The sequence below is a fragment of the Copadichromis virginalis genome, linkage group LG20 (genome assembly GCF_057382275.1).
Source record: "Copadichromis virginalis isolate Kocher_CV1m ecotype Utaka linkage group LG20, C_Virginalis_male_GT1.1, whole genome shotgun sequence".
NCBI lineage: Eukaryota > Metazoa > Chordata > Actinopteri > Cichliformes > Cichlidae > Copadichromis > Copadichromis virginalis.
Genome location: NC_140637.1, coordinates 34048553 through 34062367, shown reverse-complemented (window position 1 = coordinate 34062367; position 13815 = coordinate 34048553). Strand labels below are relative to the sequence as shown.

At 44.1% G+C, this 13815-nt stretch overlaps 1 protein-coding gene across 2 annotated transcripts in view; it reads left to right on the top strand.

Annotated features, from left to right (window-relative positions):
* The window catches only part of LOC146685272 (DNA (cytosine-5)-methyltransferase 3B-like), a 38939-nt gene extending 26180 nt beyond the window's left edge, over positions 1-12759 (top strand). The window contains exons 13-22 of one of the 2 annotated variants that reach the window (XM_085443053.1): positions 84-196; positions 279-462; positions 649-733; positions 1289-1434; positions 3853-3943; positions 4139-4284; positions 9191-9276; positions 9358-9427; positions 9511-9629; positions 9805-12759. In XM_085443053.1, the coding sequence (XP_085299179.1) occupies positions 84-196; positions 279-462; positions 649-733; positions 1289-1434; positions 3853-3943; positions 4139-4284; positions 9191-9276; positions 9358-9427; positions 9511-9629; positions 9805-9946 (1182 nt within the window). In that variant the 3' untranslated portion in view covers positions 9947-12759. Of the gene's footprint in view, positions 1-83; positions 197-278; positions 463-648; positions 734-1288; positions 1435-3852; positions 3944-4135; positions 4285-9190; positions 9277-9357; positions 9428-9510; positions 9630-9804 lie in introns of both variants that reach the window. The other variant, XM_085443052.1, reaches the window with a different exon arrangement.
* Positions 12760-13815: the final 1056 nt, after the last annotated feature.

The following is a 13815-nucleotide window of genomic DNA, read 5'->3' as shown; positions in this document are numbered from 1 at the left end:
CTCAGGTCTGCCACGAACGAGCTTTTAATCTGAAGGGGCTTCCTGGTTGAATAAGTCATGAATGGTTTCCTGTGTGTATTCAGGACGTGTACCTGGAGATGTCCTACATGTACGACGACGACGGTTACCAGTCTTACTGCACCGTTTGCTGCGGCGGTCGAGAGGTTCTGCTCTGCGGCAACGTGAACTGCTGCAGGTCCGACGGACAGGAACAGGAAACACCATCTCCCCTCTTTGCCCCTCCCTCGGCTCACCTCCTCTCCGCCTGCTCCCTCCAGGTGTTTCTGCGTGGACTGTCTGGACATCCTGGTGGACCCGGGTGCGTCCGACCAGGCGCGCTATCTAGACCCGTGGCGATGCTACATGTGCCAGCCGCTGCTGCGGTACGGCGTCCTCAAACGACGGCACGACTGGAGCCTCAAGCTGCAGGAGTTCTTCGCCAACGATAACGGACAGGAGTTTGTGAGTTTCTTCTCAGATGTTTCGTGTCTTTATCTGATCTTGTAAAGCACACCTGATGAAATCACATGGGTAGCTCTGTGCCCCTCGTGTGCACGGCGGGAGCAGCAGGACGAACGCTGCGTTTGGTTTCTGACCCGTCGGCTGAGCATCAGGTCTCATTTCTGTTGCTTTCTGTTTGCCTTTCAGGAGAAGCCAAAGATTTACCCAGCAGTCCCTGCAGAGCAGAGACGACCAATCAGAGTGCTGTCCCTGTTTGACGGCATTGCCACAGGTGAGGATGAAGGCGAGCTCAGGCTTAGGTTCAATAATAAACCATCGTTTTCCCCTCTGCAGATATTTAGGGTGTGTTTTGTTGAAATAAATAATCAGCCGCCTCTGCAGAGAGTCTCCCGTCCTGCAAACTGACTCCAAATCATCCAAGTTGTTCTGCAGCTGGTGGTCCTGCTTCTGGTCACCGTACCGGCTCACGGACAGATTCTCCACCTGCTGCATGTTCTGGTGAACCAGGACTGCCGTCACCAGCTGCAGTCCAACGTGGAGGTGGAGAACAGCGGTGGTCGACACACCAGCAACAGATCCTAACGGACGCCGACTGCTGAGAGCAGTCAGTTTAGTGGTCGGGCTACATTCCCACCCGTGGTCAGGTGTGGTCACAGGTGAAGTTATGTGTTTCCTCTGAAGGATGGCCGGCTCAGAGAGACAGGCGAGGAGCTCAGAGCCGCTACTGTGTGTGTGTGTGTGTGTGTGTGTCTGTGTGTGTCTGTGTGTGTCTGTGTGTGTGTCTGTGTGTGTGTTCCTATGTAAAGATGAGCGTGTTTGTTTCCAGGCTACCTGGTCCTGAGAGATCTGGGTTTTAAGGTGGGTCAGTATGTGGCATCGGAGGTGTGCGAGGACTCCATCTCAGTGGGCGTCGTCAGGCATGAAGGAAAGATCAAGTACGTCCACGATGTGAGGAACATCACCAAGAAAAATGTAAGCAGGACAACGAATTTCTGCTTTGTTGTATTTTCAGCCTGATGTTCGAGCTCAAACTGACTGAAATAAAACCAGTGAAACAGAATCAGTCTGCTGCCCCCTGCTGGGCTGTGAAGCTGGTGCCAGTCAGCTACAAGAGGTTATTTACACAAATAAATAAAAACTTTATTTTCATCAGTTTACATCAAGTATTTGAAAAAATCCAATATTGTTAAAAACATCTTAGATGGTCTGATCTGGAATCTTAAATCTGATCATCTGAGCATTAACATAAAGCTTTAGCTCTCTGTGGATTTACCTCAACAATTATAGTCAAATATGGCTGAAGTGAAACTTTCAGTAAGTAACCCAGAGTTTAATGTAATACCTTTATCACAAACACAGAGTCCGAACAGTTAAGCTCACTCCTCATACGGACACTCGGGCTGTGTCCCAGCTCAGGGTCTGCAGCCTTGGAGGACGCAGCCTTCGCGGTCTACGTGGGCCGCGTCCTCTGAAGACCGAGAAGGTTGGAAGTGCGAGGCTGTGAAATGGTCGGTCTAGTCTTTGTTGTGCTGTTGTTGCCTAGCAACCATGATACTAACCACGAGACACGTTACATACAGCTTTGTGTGACAGAAATGAAGGAGAAAAATGTTTTGTTGGTCATTAATTTTTGTCATGACATCACTTTGATTAGTTGAGTATCTGAGGCTGAAACCACAGGACTGTAAACATGATTGTTGGGCTGAACAGTCATTTAAGATTAGTTAGTAAATAACAATCAGCTGATGTTGTTCATGAGACTAAAGTCATCTCACTGTGTAATGTAAATATAATATGGCCAATATTATAGTTATTATATGTATCATGATTAGTTATTACAGCAGTGAGTTTGAACTCTGGGTCAAACACTGAGCTTCAGCAAAGATTCAAGTCGCAGTTATTTATGTTTCCTGTCAAGTATCTGTGACAGTGCATATACAGATGTGTTATACATAAGAGACAAATATTATTCTTTAAGTCACACAGAATAGATATCAGAGCCTTAAACAGGCTGACGTCTGCTAAATGGGTCAAACTGGGCAGAAAGTCTACAAACACATAACATCCTTATAGAATATGATGTAACACTATAGATCAACTTAGCTCAGAATATATAAAGCATATAAACAGTTACAGCAATATGATGCAACAAACACAGCAGCTACTGATCCAAAATACTCAAAGCTTCATAGAACTGAAACCAACATTTATTTTAGTTCCATCCTGCTGCTGATACAGACTTTAGGTTTCTGAACATTAAACTTGTTGCTGCCTTTCATAGTGTGTAGCTTGAAGGCCCTGAGTACTCTGAGTACTTTCTCCCACACTGGAAACACTGGGATGATCACATTATTTGAACATTACCTAATAAGACTGATTCAGCACAGACAGTTATGTTAAACTTTCCTAGCAGTCCTTCACAAACAGGGAACAGTCTGTCTATTCTCTCCATCTGTCAGCTGCTGCTGGCTCTTCCTCCTCCTCTTCCTCACACACTGCTGAGTTTGTCCTGGTGGATCATCAGGGGTGCAAAGCCTCACAGATGATGTGCAGCAGTGGGTCCCTCAGTCTGTCCTCACTCTGGACACTTGCAGTCGTCACACATGGAAATCAAATGTGTGATAAGCTGCAGGATTCAAACACAAGTGTAACTTATAAACACATGTTCATACTTTTATTCCACAATCAGAGAGAATCCTGCTTGTGCCGTGATGTTCAGGACTGCAAACCGAGCAGCATCACTGACTTTCAGCTTGTTGTGTTTGTGGATATATGACGGACTTTAATTATCCATCAAATCACCACATTCTCTGTAGGATTAAGGTCGACTATATATATATGTAGAAGTAGAATCAGGAGAGAAGGTCAGACTGAAGACAAAGCACAAGCAACACAGGACTACCAAAATAAAACAGGAAGTACATAAGAGGCACGCCGCGTCACGTTCCCTTCTTCACACTTATTCCTCGGTTGTGTTCAGAGGACGGTTTAAACAGCGTTCGTGTTGAGGATAAAGTTTCTACACTTTTATTATAGGTTCAAGCCTCAGAACAGGAACGGTTGATGACTTCCTTCTTTAATAATGAACGTTTATTCGCTGAATATTGGGCGGCACTGGACTGTTGCATCAGCTGGAGCTTTGCAAAGTCTTTTCTTTCTAATAATCATTGTAAACATCACATATGAACACAGGGAGACACAACCCTTCGAATCAGACAATCGTACCCTCTGCTGCTTCACGTTTACCTAAACGTTATTTAATCAGCTGTTTCACTCTTTTTATTCAGATTAGTTTTAAACTTCAACTCTTTTATTGGCCGAAACATTAAACTCATCCTGTCGTATTGAAAACAGGAACTGTGTTCTGTCTGATTTTGTCATCTCGCTCAGATTCAGGAGTGGGGTCCGTTTGACCTGGTGATCGGAGGAAGTCCCTGCAACGACCTCTCCATCGTCAATCCTGCCAGGAAGGGCCTGTACGGTGAGTCCCTGAGTGCATTCTGGGTATATTTAACGTGTGTTTTGGTGATTTTCTACTCTTTTAAAGGCACTAAAGCCACACAGCGTGATAGTTTAACTCTTTGAAGGTTGTTTCTGATGCAGCGATAATCTGCCTGCGTATTCCTAGTTCGATTTTAGCGTTCTTGACTGTTGATGGTTTTTGTCTCTCCAGAAGGCACGGGCAGGTTGTTCTTTGAGTTTTATCGACTTCTGAGCGAAGCCAAGCCCAAGGACGGCGAGAACCGCCCATTTTTCTGGATGTTTGAGAACGTGGTCGCCATGGCCATTAACGACAAGAGGGACATCTCGCGGTTCCTGGAGGTCAGTCACATGGGTGGAGAGCAGGCCTGTGCAGTAAATGGAGTTAAAGTTCAGGAAATCTGCTTAAAGTTGCTTCCTCAACATTTCCAACAAGTGTGTTCTGACAGATATGTTTGATTGCTGCAGGTTTCTGGAGGCAGTGTTGTTGAAATGTATTCCACTACGGATTACAGATTACATGCCCCAAAATGTAGTTTGGTCATATTCTGTTAAGTTACCCACTGTGAGTAACGTATTCTGAATACAGGGAGTCAGAGGTGGGACCAAGTCATTGTTTTGCAAGTCTCAAGTAAGTCTCAAGTCTTTATCCTCAAGTCTCAAGTCAAGTCTCAAGTAATGTCAGGCAAGTCAGAGTCGAGTCTCAAGTCACTGGTGTAAAAGTCCGAGTCAAGTCACAAGTCTGAAACTTTGAATTTCAAGTCCTTTCGAGTCTTTAAAAAAAACACGAAAAAATAATGTTGCAGTTATGCTAAATGTAAATATTAGACCATGTAATTTTAAAATCTGTGTTTTTCTCAACACATGACAAAATAGTGAACTTAGAAAATATACACAAATTGTGAAATTGCACCTCTTTAAAATGCAGCTCAATTAAACCTAGCTCCAAGAATAATTTTCACCGACAGTTCTGAGATAAGCTGCATGTTATTCTTGGATGCGGTTGTAGGACCAGCTTTAAAATCGCATGACAAAAATATCATACACATTAAAAAAACCTGCATCACCAACGTAGCCTGGACAACATTTGCTAGTTAGATGAAGTCAGCTATCTCATCCTAGCATATTTATATGCATATTTATAATTATACGGTTCTTGGAGTGAGTGCACACACTCATGAAGTTTAGTAACTTCAGGTCACTGCAACAAGCCCAGGTACAGTTTACCGACGGATGGGTACAGGACCTTGAAATGCACCGTGTAGAAAGTAAAGACCATCGTACGTATCATAAGTTTACCAGTCTCACAAATTGTTGTCATAAATACACATTCCTTAACCGTTTATTAATAGGACCTTTGAGCTCAACGGTAATTAATTAGTAGTGGAAATAATTTCTGGTAGCATCACAGAAATGTAGCAGTGACAATAAGACTGTATGCTGTAATCGTACTGGGCAATTAGTGATACAAAACAACTGTTTTATCCTGTGAATAAAAGTATATGTTTTTGTCAATGTACCATAATAACAGAAGCGAAACGCAATATTGTGTCAGGACAATTCACTATTTATGCACAATAAATAAAGGAGCATAGCGCGACAATTTCTGTTCAGCGCCAGACTTGCTTGTAACCTATATCACCAATTATGTTAAGAAAAATGACGCATTAACTACAACAGCAGACTGACCTTTGTGTAAATGCTTGGAGCAGACTAACCTGTGAGCTGGAGTGTTCTGGGACGTTATATTTGGTCTTTGAATGACTGCAATCCAGGCCATCCGTCGCCTCTTTGTTACTTCGGAAACATGGCTCGAACAATTTCTCCTCAACGACGTAATCCGATAACAACCGATCTCTTTACCCGTCGGCTTCCCGTGGCTGTCATGCGACCGGCTATTGCAGTTAATAACACAACAGCTTCTTGACATTTTTGTGTTTCTTTTTATCGCTGTTTAACTGATTTTAATTGAAAGCCTGCTTGCGCTAGTACCGCTTGCCACGAGTTCCCAGAATCCTTTGCGGTTCTACCCGTGAATGACGTCACATTTTCAATCTCTATATAATATGCATGTTAAATTTTATATTTGGGGTAAAATATCAAGTCTTTTCAAGTAAACCGGTTCAAGTCCAATTCAAGTCCCAGGTCATTGGTGTAAAAGTCCAAGTCAAGTCACAAGTCTTAGAACATTTTTTCAAGTCAAGTCTAAAGTCATAAAATTAATGACTCGAGTCTGACTCGAGTCCAAGTCATGTGACTCGAGTCCACACCTCTGCAGGGAGTGCAGAATTATTAGGCAAGTTGTATTTTTGAGGAATAATTTTATTATTGAACAACAACCATGTTCTCAATGAACCCAAAAAACTCATTAATATCAAAGCTGAATGTTTTTGGAAGTAGTTTTTAGTTTGTTTTTAGTTTGAGCTATTTTAGGGGGGTATCTGTGTGTGCAGGTGACTATTACTGTGCATAATTATTAGGCAACTTAACAAAAACCAATATATACCCTTTCTTGCCAGCCACGCTGTGGAGTACTTGGACGCGTGTGATGGAGCATTGTCCTGCATGAAAATCATGTTTTTCTTGAAGGATGCAGACTTCTTCCTGTACCACTGCTTGAAGAAGGTGTCTTCCAGAAACTGGCAGTAGGACTGGGAGTTGAGCTTGACTCCATCCTCAACCCGAAAAGGCCCCACAAGCTCATCTTTGATGATACCAGCCCAAACCAGTACTCCACCTCCACCTTGCTGGCGTCTGAGTGGGACTGGAGCTCTCTGCCCTTTACCAATCCAGCCACGGGCCCATCCATCTGGCCCATCAAGACTCACTCTCATTTCATCAGTCCATAAAACCTTAGAAAAACCAGTCTTGAGATATTTCTTGGCCCAGTCTTGACGTTTCAGCTTGTGTGTCTTGTTCAGTGGTGGTCGTCTTTCAGCCTTTCTTACCTTGGCCATGTCTCTGAGTATTGCACACCTTGTGCTTTTGGGCACTCCAGTGATGTTGCAGCTCTGAAATATGGCCAAACTGGTGGCAAGTGGCATCTTGGCAGCTGCACGCTTGACTTTTCTCAGTTCATGGGCAGTTATTTTGCACCTTGGTTTTTCCACACGCTTCTTGCGACCCTGTTGACTATTTTGAATGAAACGCTTGATTGGTCGATGATCACGCTTCAGAAGCTTTGCAATTTTGAGACTGCTGCATCCCTCTGCAAGATATCTCACTATTTTTGACTTTTCTGAGCCCGTCAAGTCCTTCTTTTGACCCATTTTGCCAAAGGAAAGGACGTTGCCTAATAATTATGCACACCTGATATAGGGTGTTGATGTCATTAGACCACACCCCTTCTCATTACAGAGATGCACATCACCTAATATGCTTAATTGGTAGTAGGCTTTCGAGCCTATACAGCTTGGAGTAAGACAACATGCATGAAGAGGATGATGTGGACAAAATACTCATTTGCCTAATAATTCTGCACTCCCTGTACTTTGGATTACTTAATATATTAAGATTTAAAAATGTAGTTGGTATTGCTTTAAGAACTGCACATGATTATTTGCAGCTAGCAGGTTGTCAATGCTAACAGTCAGTGTTGGGAACGTCATCATCATCAGGTGACTTCTTCAGTCTCAGCTGACTGCAGGTTTCCCCAGTCACCGGTCTCCAACCTTTTTTGCACCACGGACCGGTTTGTGCCCGACAATATTTTCACAGACCGGCCTTTAAGGTGTCGCGGATAAATACAACAAAATAAAACTAGTACCGGTACTGAAAAAAAGAAGATTTATTCATAACACACGTGAAAAGACCCAGGAAAACCGAGTTATTGATAAAAACGATAACCAAGTAACGCTGAAAACCGATAAAAACCATGAAAACCAGACATTTCACACCTGAGCCTCAACTCTCGCGGCCCGGTACCAAGCGACTCACGGCCCGGTACCGGTCCGAGGCCCGGGGGTTGGGGACCGCTGTTATGAACAGTACATTTGCATAATGACTGAAACCAGCCCACTGAAGGAACAATGGGCTGGGAGGTCATTTACATGATCATTAATTCTCATGGTCATTGATCAAAGCCCACTGATCAATGGCCATGAGTACCACTGACAGAGAGTTGGGGAATGGCTGTATTCACAGCATTGTTAGATGTAACAGAGGTACCCCCAGGCCCCCTGCCTGCTGGCACTTTCTCCATCCATCGGCGGGGTAATCTCATTGGTTCATTTCGTCTGCTTGTTAGTCACACATCTGTTCAGGTGGACTTTTGTACCACGTAGATTCAACATGTCTCAGATGGTCAAACAGCCACTGCCCTGAAATCTGTTGTAGTGTATTTGGTCCATATGGTGTCCTTGTTTCAGTGACGTACTCCGAGTGATCCGGGAGCCACAAAATCGTGAAATTATATGAATATAAATCCTCAGAAACTGAGCTGAATTATTTTAATTTATGACCGTAGATATTAAAAGTGGATTTACATGCCTGGTCTGTGGTGTGAGTTACAGACGTAACATTGGTGCTGCTAACACCTCCCGAGACTCAGCTGGCAGTTAGATGGTAAATGGCCTGGATTTGTGTAGCGCTTTAATCTACAATCAGTCACACACACATCCACACACTGGTGATGGCAGCTACGTTGTAGCCACAGCCACCCTGGGGCGCACTGACAGAGGCGAGGCTGCCGGACACTGGCGCCACCGGGCCCTCTGACCACCACCAGTAGGCAACGGCTGAAGTGTCTCGCCCAAGGACACAACGACCGAGACTGTCCGAGCCGGGGCTCGAACCGGCAACCTTCCGATTACAAGGCGAACTCCCAACTCTTGAGCCACGATCGCGAGCAGGAGGAGCGGTGGAAACGTTTTGGGTGTAAATTCAGGACAAGTTTGAGAGCTCAAATACATAAGAAAACAAGTAACTTGAATATACAGATGATGATAGCGTCGGGAAGAAACATCTTTGCTCCCTGCACAAGCCTGAAAACTGAATCTGCAGGACGTCTAAACAACGTTAAGATTCCGTTAAAGATGAAAAGACGACGCCTCGGTCCTTCCTACTGTGACGAGCTTACAAACATCATTTACTCGACATATTTAAAAATGTTTTGAGATTTTAAAAAAATGTCCGTCTGCTGATCTGGATCATTTTTCACGGCTCTGAGAACATGTGGTGTAAAAACCCGTCTGTGTGTTCATGAGTAATTATGGGATGTATTCAGTTATTTGTCAACCTTGCTTTGCAGTGTAACCCTGTGATGATTGATGCCATCGAGGTCTCTGCTGCTCACCGCGCTCGATACTTCTGGGGAAACCTGCCGGGGATGAACAGGTGAGCAGATGCTTCATCAGAAACTCGCCCGGCATTGTGAGGGCAGACGGAGTGAACAGTGTGATCTCTCCTGTGCTTCAGGCCCCTGTGCGCCTCAGGGATGGACAAGCTACAGCTGCAGGACTGTCTGGATCACGGCCGAGTGGCAAAGGTTGGTCACGTACACCGTGAAAAGAAACGTTTTCACGTGCAGGTTTTGTGTGCTAGACTGACGACGCGTCTGTTGTCTCGTAGTTTGGAAAGGTGCGCACCATCACTACTCGCTCCAACTCCATCAAACAGGGGAAAGACCAGCACTTCCCCGTGCTGATGAACGGGAAGGAGGACATCCTGTGGTGCACCGAGCTGGAGAGGTGAGCGGACAACACTCGCGCTGCTGCTTTTGGCAGTTACACTGTGAAAGGGTCCAGTGCGATGCATCCCAGCTAACGTGCTGACGACACCGGCATTCGCTCGGTCTTCTTTCTCACTGTGCACAAAAACTTTAAATATACCATCTTCAGCCGGTTGGTCTTCTCCCCTCTGCAGGATTTTTGGTTTCCCCGTCCACTACACTGACGTGTCCAACATGGGTCGCGGCGCCCGGCAGAAGCTCCTGGGCCGGTCTTGGAGCGTCCCCGTCATCAGGCATCTGTTCGCTCCGCTCAAAGACTACTTTGCCTGTGAATAAGAAGAAAGCCGCCATCACCAGCAAACACACACACACCAGCTTTTTTATCAAGAACCGTCAGCAGCCAGCCGTTTCCTCCCCTCCGTCGGACATTTTGGAAGGCAAATGGCCGGTTTGACAAAACGTCAGCGCGGCGGGGAAACGGTTCGAGATGCTGCCTGGATTCTGCCTTAGATCCACATAACACACACTAACACAGATTCACAGCTTAGAGAAAGACGTCAGCTGCCCTGGAAACAGAGGGGGCGGAGTCTAGTCAGGTGAGCAAAGGTGAGATGGGTAAGGAGGCCAGTAGGGCGATTCGCCATTCATCGGGGAGTTAAAAGGGAGCGATGACACCCATGCCTTTGCTTTGTTAACATTAGGACTGTAGCGTGACTTTAATAGGATTTTAGCTTCATTTAAACGCTCTTGGAAGGCATCGTTTTTAAGATAACACCTAGAAGTTTTAGAAGATGGAGAATGGCGTAGTAGCGAGCTTTCAATCTCAAACAAAAACACTTTAAAAGTGACTTGAACCAAAGGCGGAGCTGACGTCCTGTTCCTGTTTTACCCGCCGAGGTCAGTCCGCCGTAATGATGCTGTGGCTTCTGGTCCAAACTTTGTGAGTGCACTCGACAGTAAAACTGCTGCAGGATGTTTTTAAAGGACCAAACTAAGAAACCCTCATTGGGGAAGTTGATCGGTATAAGCTACTGACCTGAAGCTAACCTGGAAACATGAGACGGGATTTAGCTTTATATTTAGATCACTTTATATTGATAGACTTTGTTGATTTTAGGAAATAAAAGTACTTTTGTTTACTCCTTTTTATATTAGCACACTAGTTTCAAGTGGCTGTATTTTACTTTTTCGTTGTTCCTCTGACTTTCAGTCTGTTCAAGGGTTTTTGCATGTTAAAGGTTTGCAAAGTCGAACCCAAAGAAAACACTGCTGCTGAACTGCCTCACACGCCAGTCCAGACTTTTCTCTGTCACCACGTAACTCGCTGGTGTGACAGCCGTTAAACCGGTGCGTAGTCAGGAACGCTCAAATAAATGACAAAAGAAGAAGTTAGTTTAGTGTTAGTTTGGTGGTAAATGGTGTTTGAATGTTTTAATACAGCCAAAAACTTCATAGAGCTAATTAAACATTCGTGTACATTTCAAAAAAGGGAACAAATAGGAAGCTATTTACACCAAAGTAAAGCTTTCTAAATTCAGAGCTAATACTCTGGAGGCATAACAGCGATGTCACCTGACTGAATCAGTATTCTCATCAGTGATATTTGAATGTAAAAATATTTTGAACAACAAATGCTAAACAATGGCTTGGATACAAAGTTAAAAGTCACAGAAAAGTCTGCTGGTTACATATGTAACAAGCTCCGGATGAATCCGACCAATCGGAGCAGGCCACAGAGAGTCCTCACAGCTCCTTTTTATAGAGGTGGTTAAAAAAGTATCACTTTATCACACAAACTGACCAATCAGAGCAGACTGTGCTTGTCAGGAAGGAGAGAGCCTTAAAAACAAGCGTTTAGGTCAAAGGTTGAACAGGTGTATAAAGAAATGCGTTTTATTTTGAGTTTGTAGCGAGCGTGATGTGGGCGCGCTCAGGATGTTGTCACGGCGATCTCTTCAGTATCTCTTTGGATACTTGAAACAAGCTGATGCAGAAAGACAAAAACTGAAAGGCAGGGAGGGGCTCATCTTCTGTTAATGTCTGCAGACAGCTGATGAATGCAGTCATGACGTTTGTGCTACTGTAGATGTTTTGTTACTGTAACAGGCAGATGCCATTTTATTAGAATCCAGGAAAGGCTGCGAGTCTCTGAGCGTTAGTGTGCGGCCTCACAGCTCTTCCTATTCCACCGAGAGGGAGAAACACTGGTGACCACGCCTCGGCTGTGAAAGGTCACAACTGCTGTTCATCGACGATGTTTCCAGAAAACGTAACGAGAAACCATCTCGCGGTGCTGTTTCCTGGTCTGTGTGGAGAACGTGTGTTTTAGAGTCCTTAGCGCTCTCTGTTGCTGCCCTTCTGATAAGGACGTTTCAGCCAAATCCGTGTTTCTGAGATGATGTGAACTCTCGTGACTACTTTATTCTAGATCGTCGATTTCCCAAAAGAAGTTCCACGCCACTGCGACGCAGGTGAAGCGTGTTTCAGCGCGGCCCCCACACAGCGCCATCTATGGGTAGCAGTCCTGAAACACTTGTTGGTTTTTTGTTAACTGGAACACTTTGAAATGCTGTTTTAAGGCCGTCACCAAACCAAAGTGAACGGGTATTACCTCCTACACCATCACGTCTGTGAGCACATGCTGTAGCCGTCTGCTCTCTGTATAAACAGCTTCTATTTTATCACTGGAACTTCATGTGTACTGTATCGATAGAAAGGTTTACAAGTGTTTTAACTCACATTTGACTAAGAACTGCATCTTATTTTGAAAAATGCACAAGTCTTTGTAAAGACCCTTTTTGACTTTCAGGCTCTTTTACAGATGTGGTGCTTCAAAAGTCACTTCAAGTGCCGCCAGGATCTTTTTCCTGAGTTGAACGGCCTTTCACAAACCAAAAGCTTCATGTTTACATGCTTCATTAATAACTGCTGAACTCGTTGAATGTTTTTGCTGGAAAACAAAAAAAAGGTTTTTTTAAACATTTTATATGATAGTTTATATTAACACAGTATAAAGCTCGCTTTCTAATGTTCTAGTGCAGAGTAGCTCGTATTAATAAGAAGTTATTGATGTTTTTTTTATGAAAAGTGAGGACGCCTGTGTGTGACCTATAATCCCATTGAAATTTTTTCTTTTACCTTTTTATAAATCTTCTATGAAAAAGCCAAAAAAAACATTTTTACACTTTATTTTATTAGAGGAAAACATTGCTGTATTTTTGTGTACTTTCTATAGCAGCATATATAATTTTTACTCAATAAAATGCAGAAAAAACCTAAATATGGCCGTGCCCAGTGTTATGCTTCTTTTTGCTTCATCCACTAATGATTTGTATTGACTTCTTTGGTGCAGTGTCACAGGGACCGTTCACACTGTGCCAGCAGGGGTTAAAGTGGGATTTGGCTGCTGGGCGGGGCCTAGGATCAGGTCCAAAAGTTCAGCATGAAGAAAAGATTCACTGAGAAATAAGTGACATGATGACTTGTTTCGTGAACCTGTGGGGCAGCACAGGGGTTTCCCCTTGGTCCTGGGTTCAAATCTGGGCGGAGCCTTTCTGTACGGATGCTTGTGAAGCGGTGATCAGCTGGCCTCTGCTGCTCTCAATTAAAAAGCACATGAGCTGGTGTTCCACAGCTGATGTACAGCAATTCAGTTTTATTTATATAGCACCAAATCATAACAAAGATCACCTTAACACATTTTGTACACTAAGGCTAAGAGCATGAGCAAAGAGCAAGCACCTGGCGACGGGAAGAAATCTCTGGAAACAGAACCAGGCTCAGGGAGAGAGAACAAACATACACTCTGGAAGTGACGACAGTGAGCCCAGAGCTCAGACTGCAGGCCGCTCTAAACACTCAGTTTATCACAGAGAGGGGAGAAGCCCCGCCTACCTGCTGTGCAAACCTTGATCATTCTGAGCTGTGTCATGCAAAGCTACAGTAAGAGAGTCCACTCAGTTTACTTGATGTCTTTGCAGGTTTTCAAATCATGTTGACAATTATCTGTGTTAACTATTTACATGAATCACAATACAATGCTTCATAAGTTTATTTATTTTCATATTTATCTTCATAAAAAATGAGACTTGGCAGCTGAAACAGCAGAAACACCTCAAAGTACATGAAAGCCAGCTTGCACAGGTGGCTCTCAAGCTTCTTTATAAACCGTTAACCTCCACAACCTCAAAACTCTCCTTTTGTCC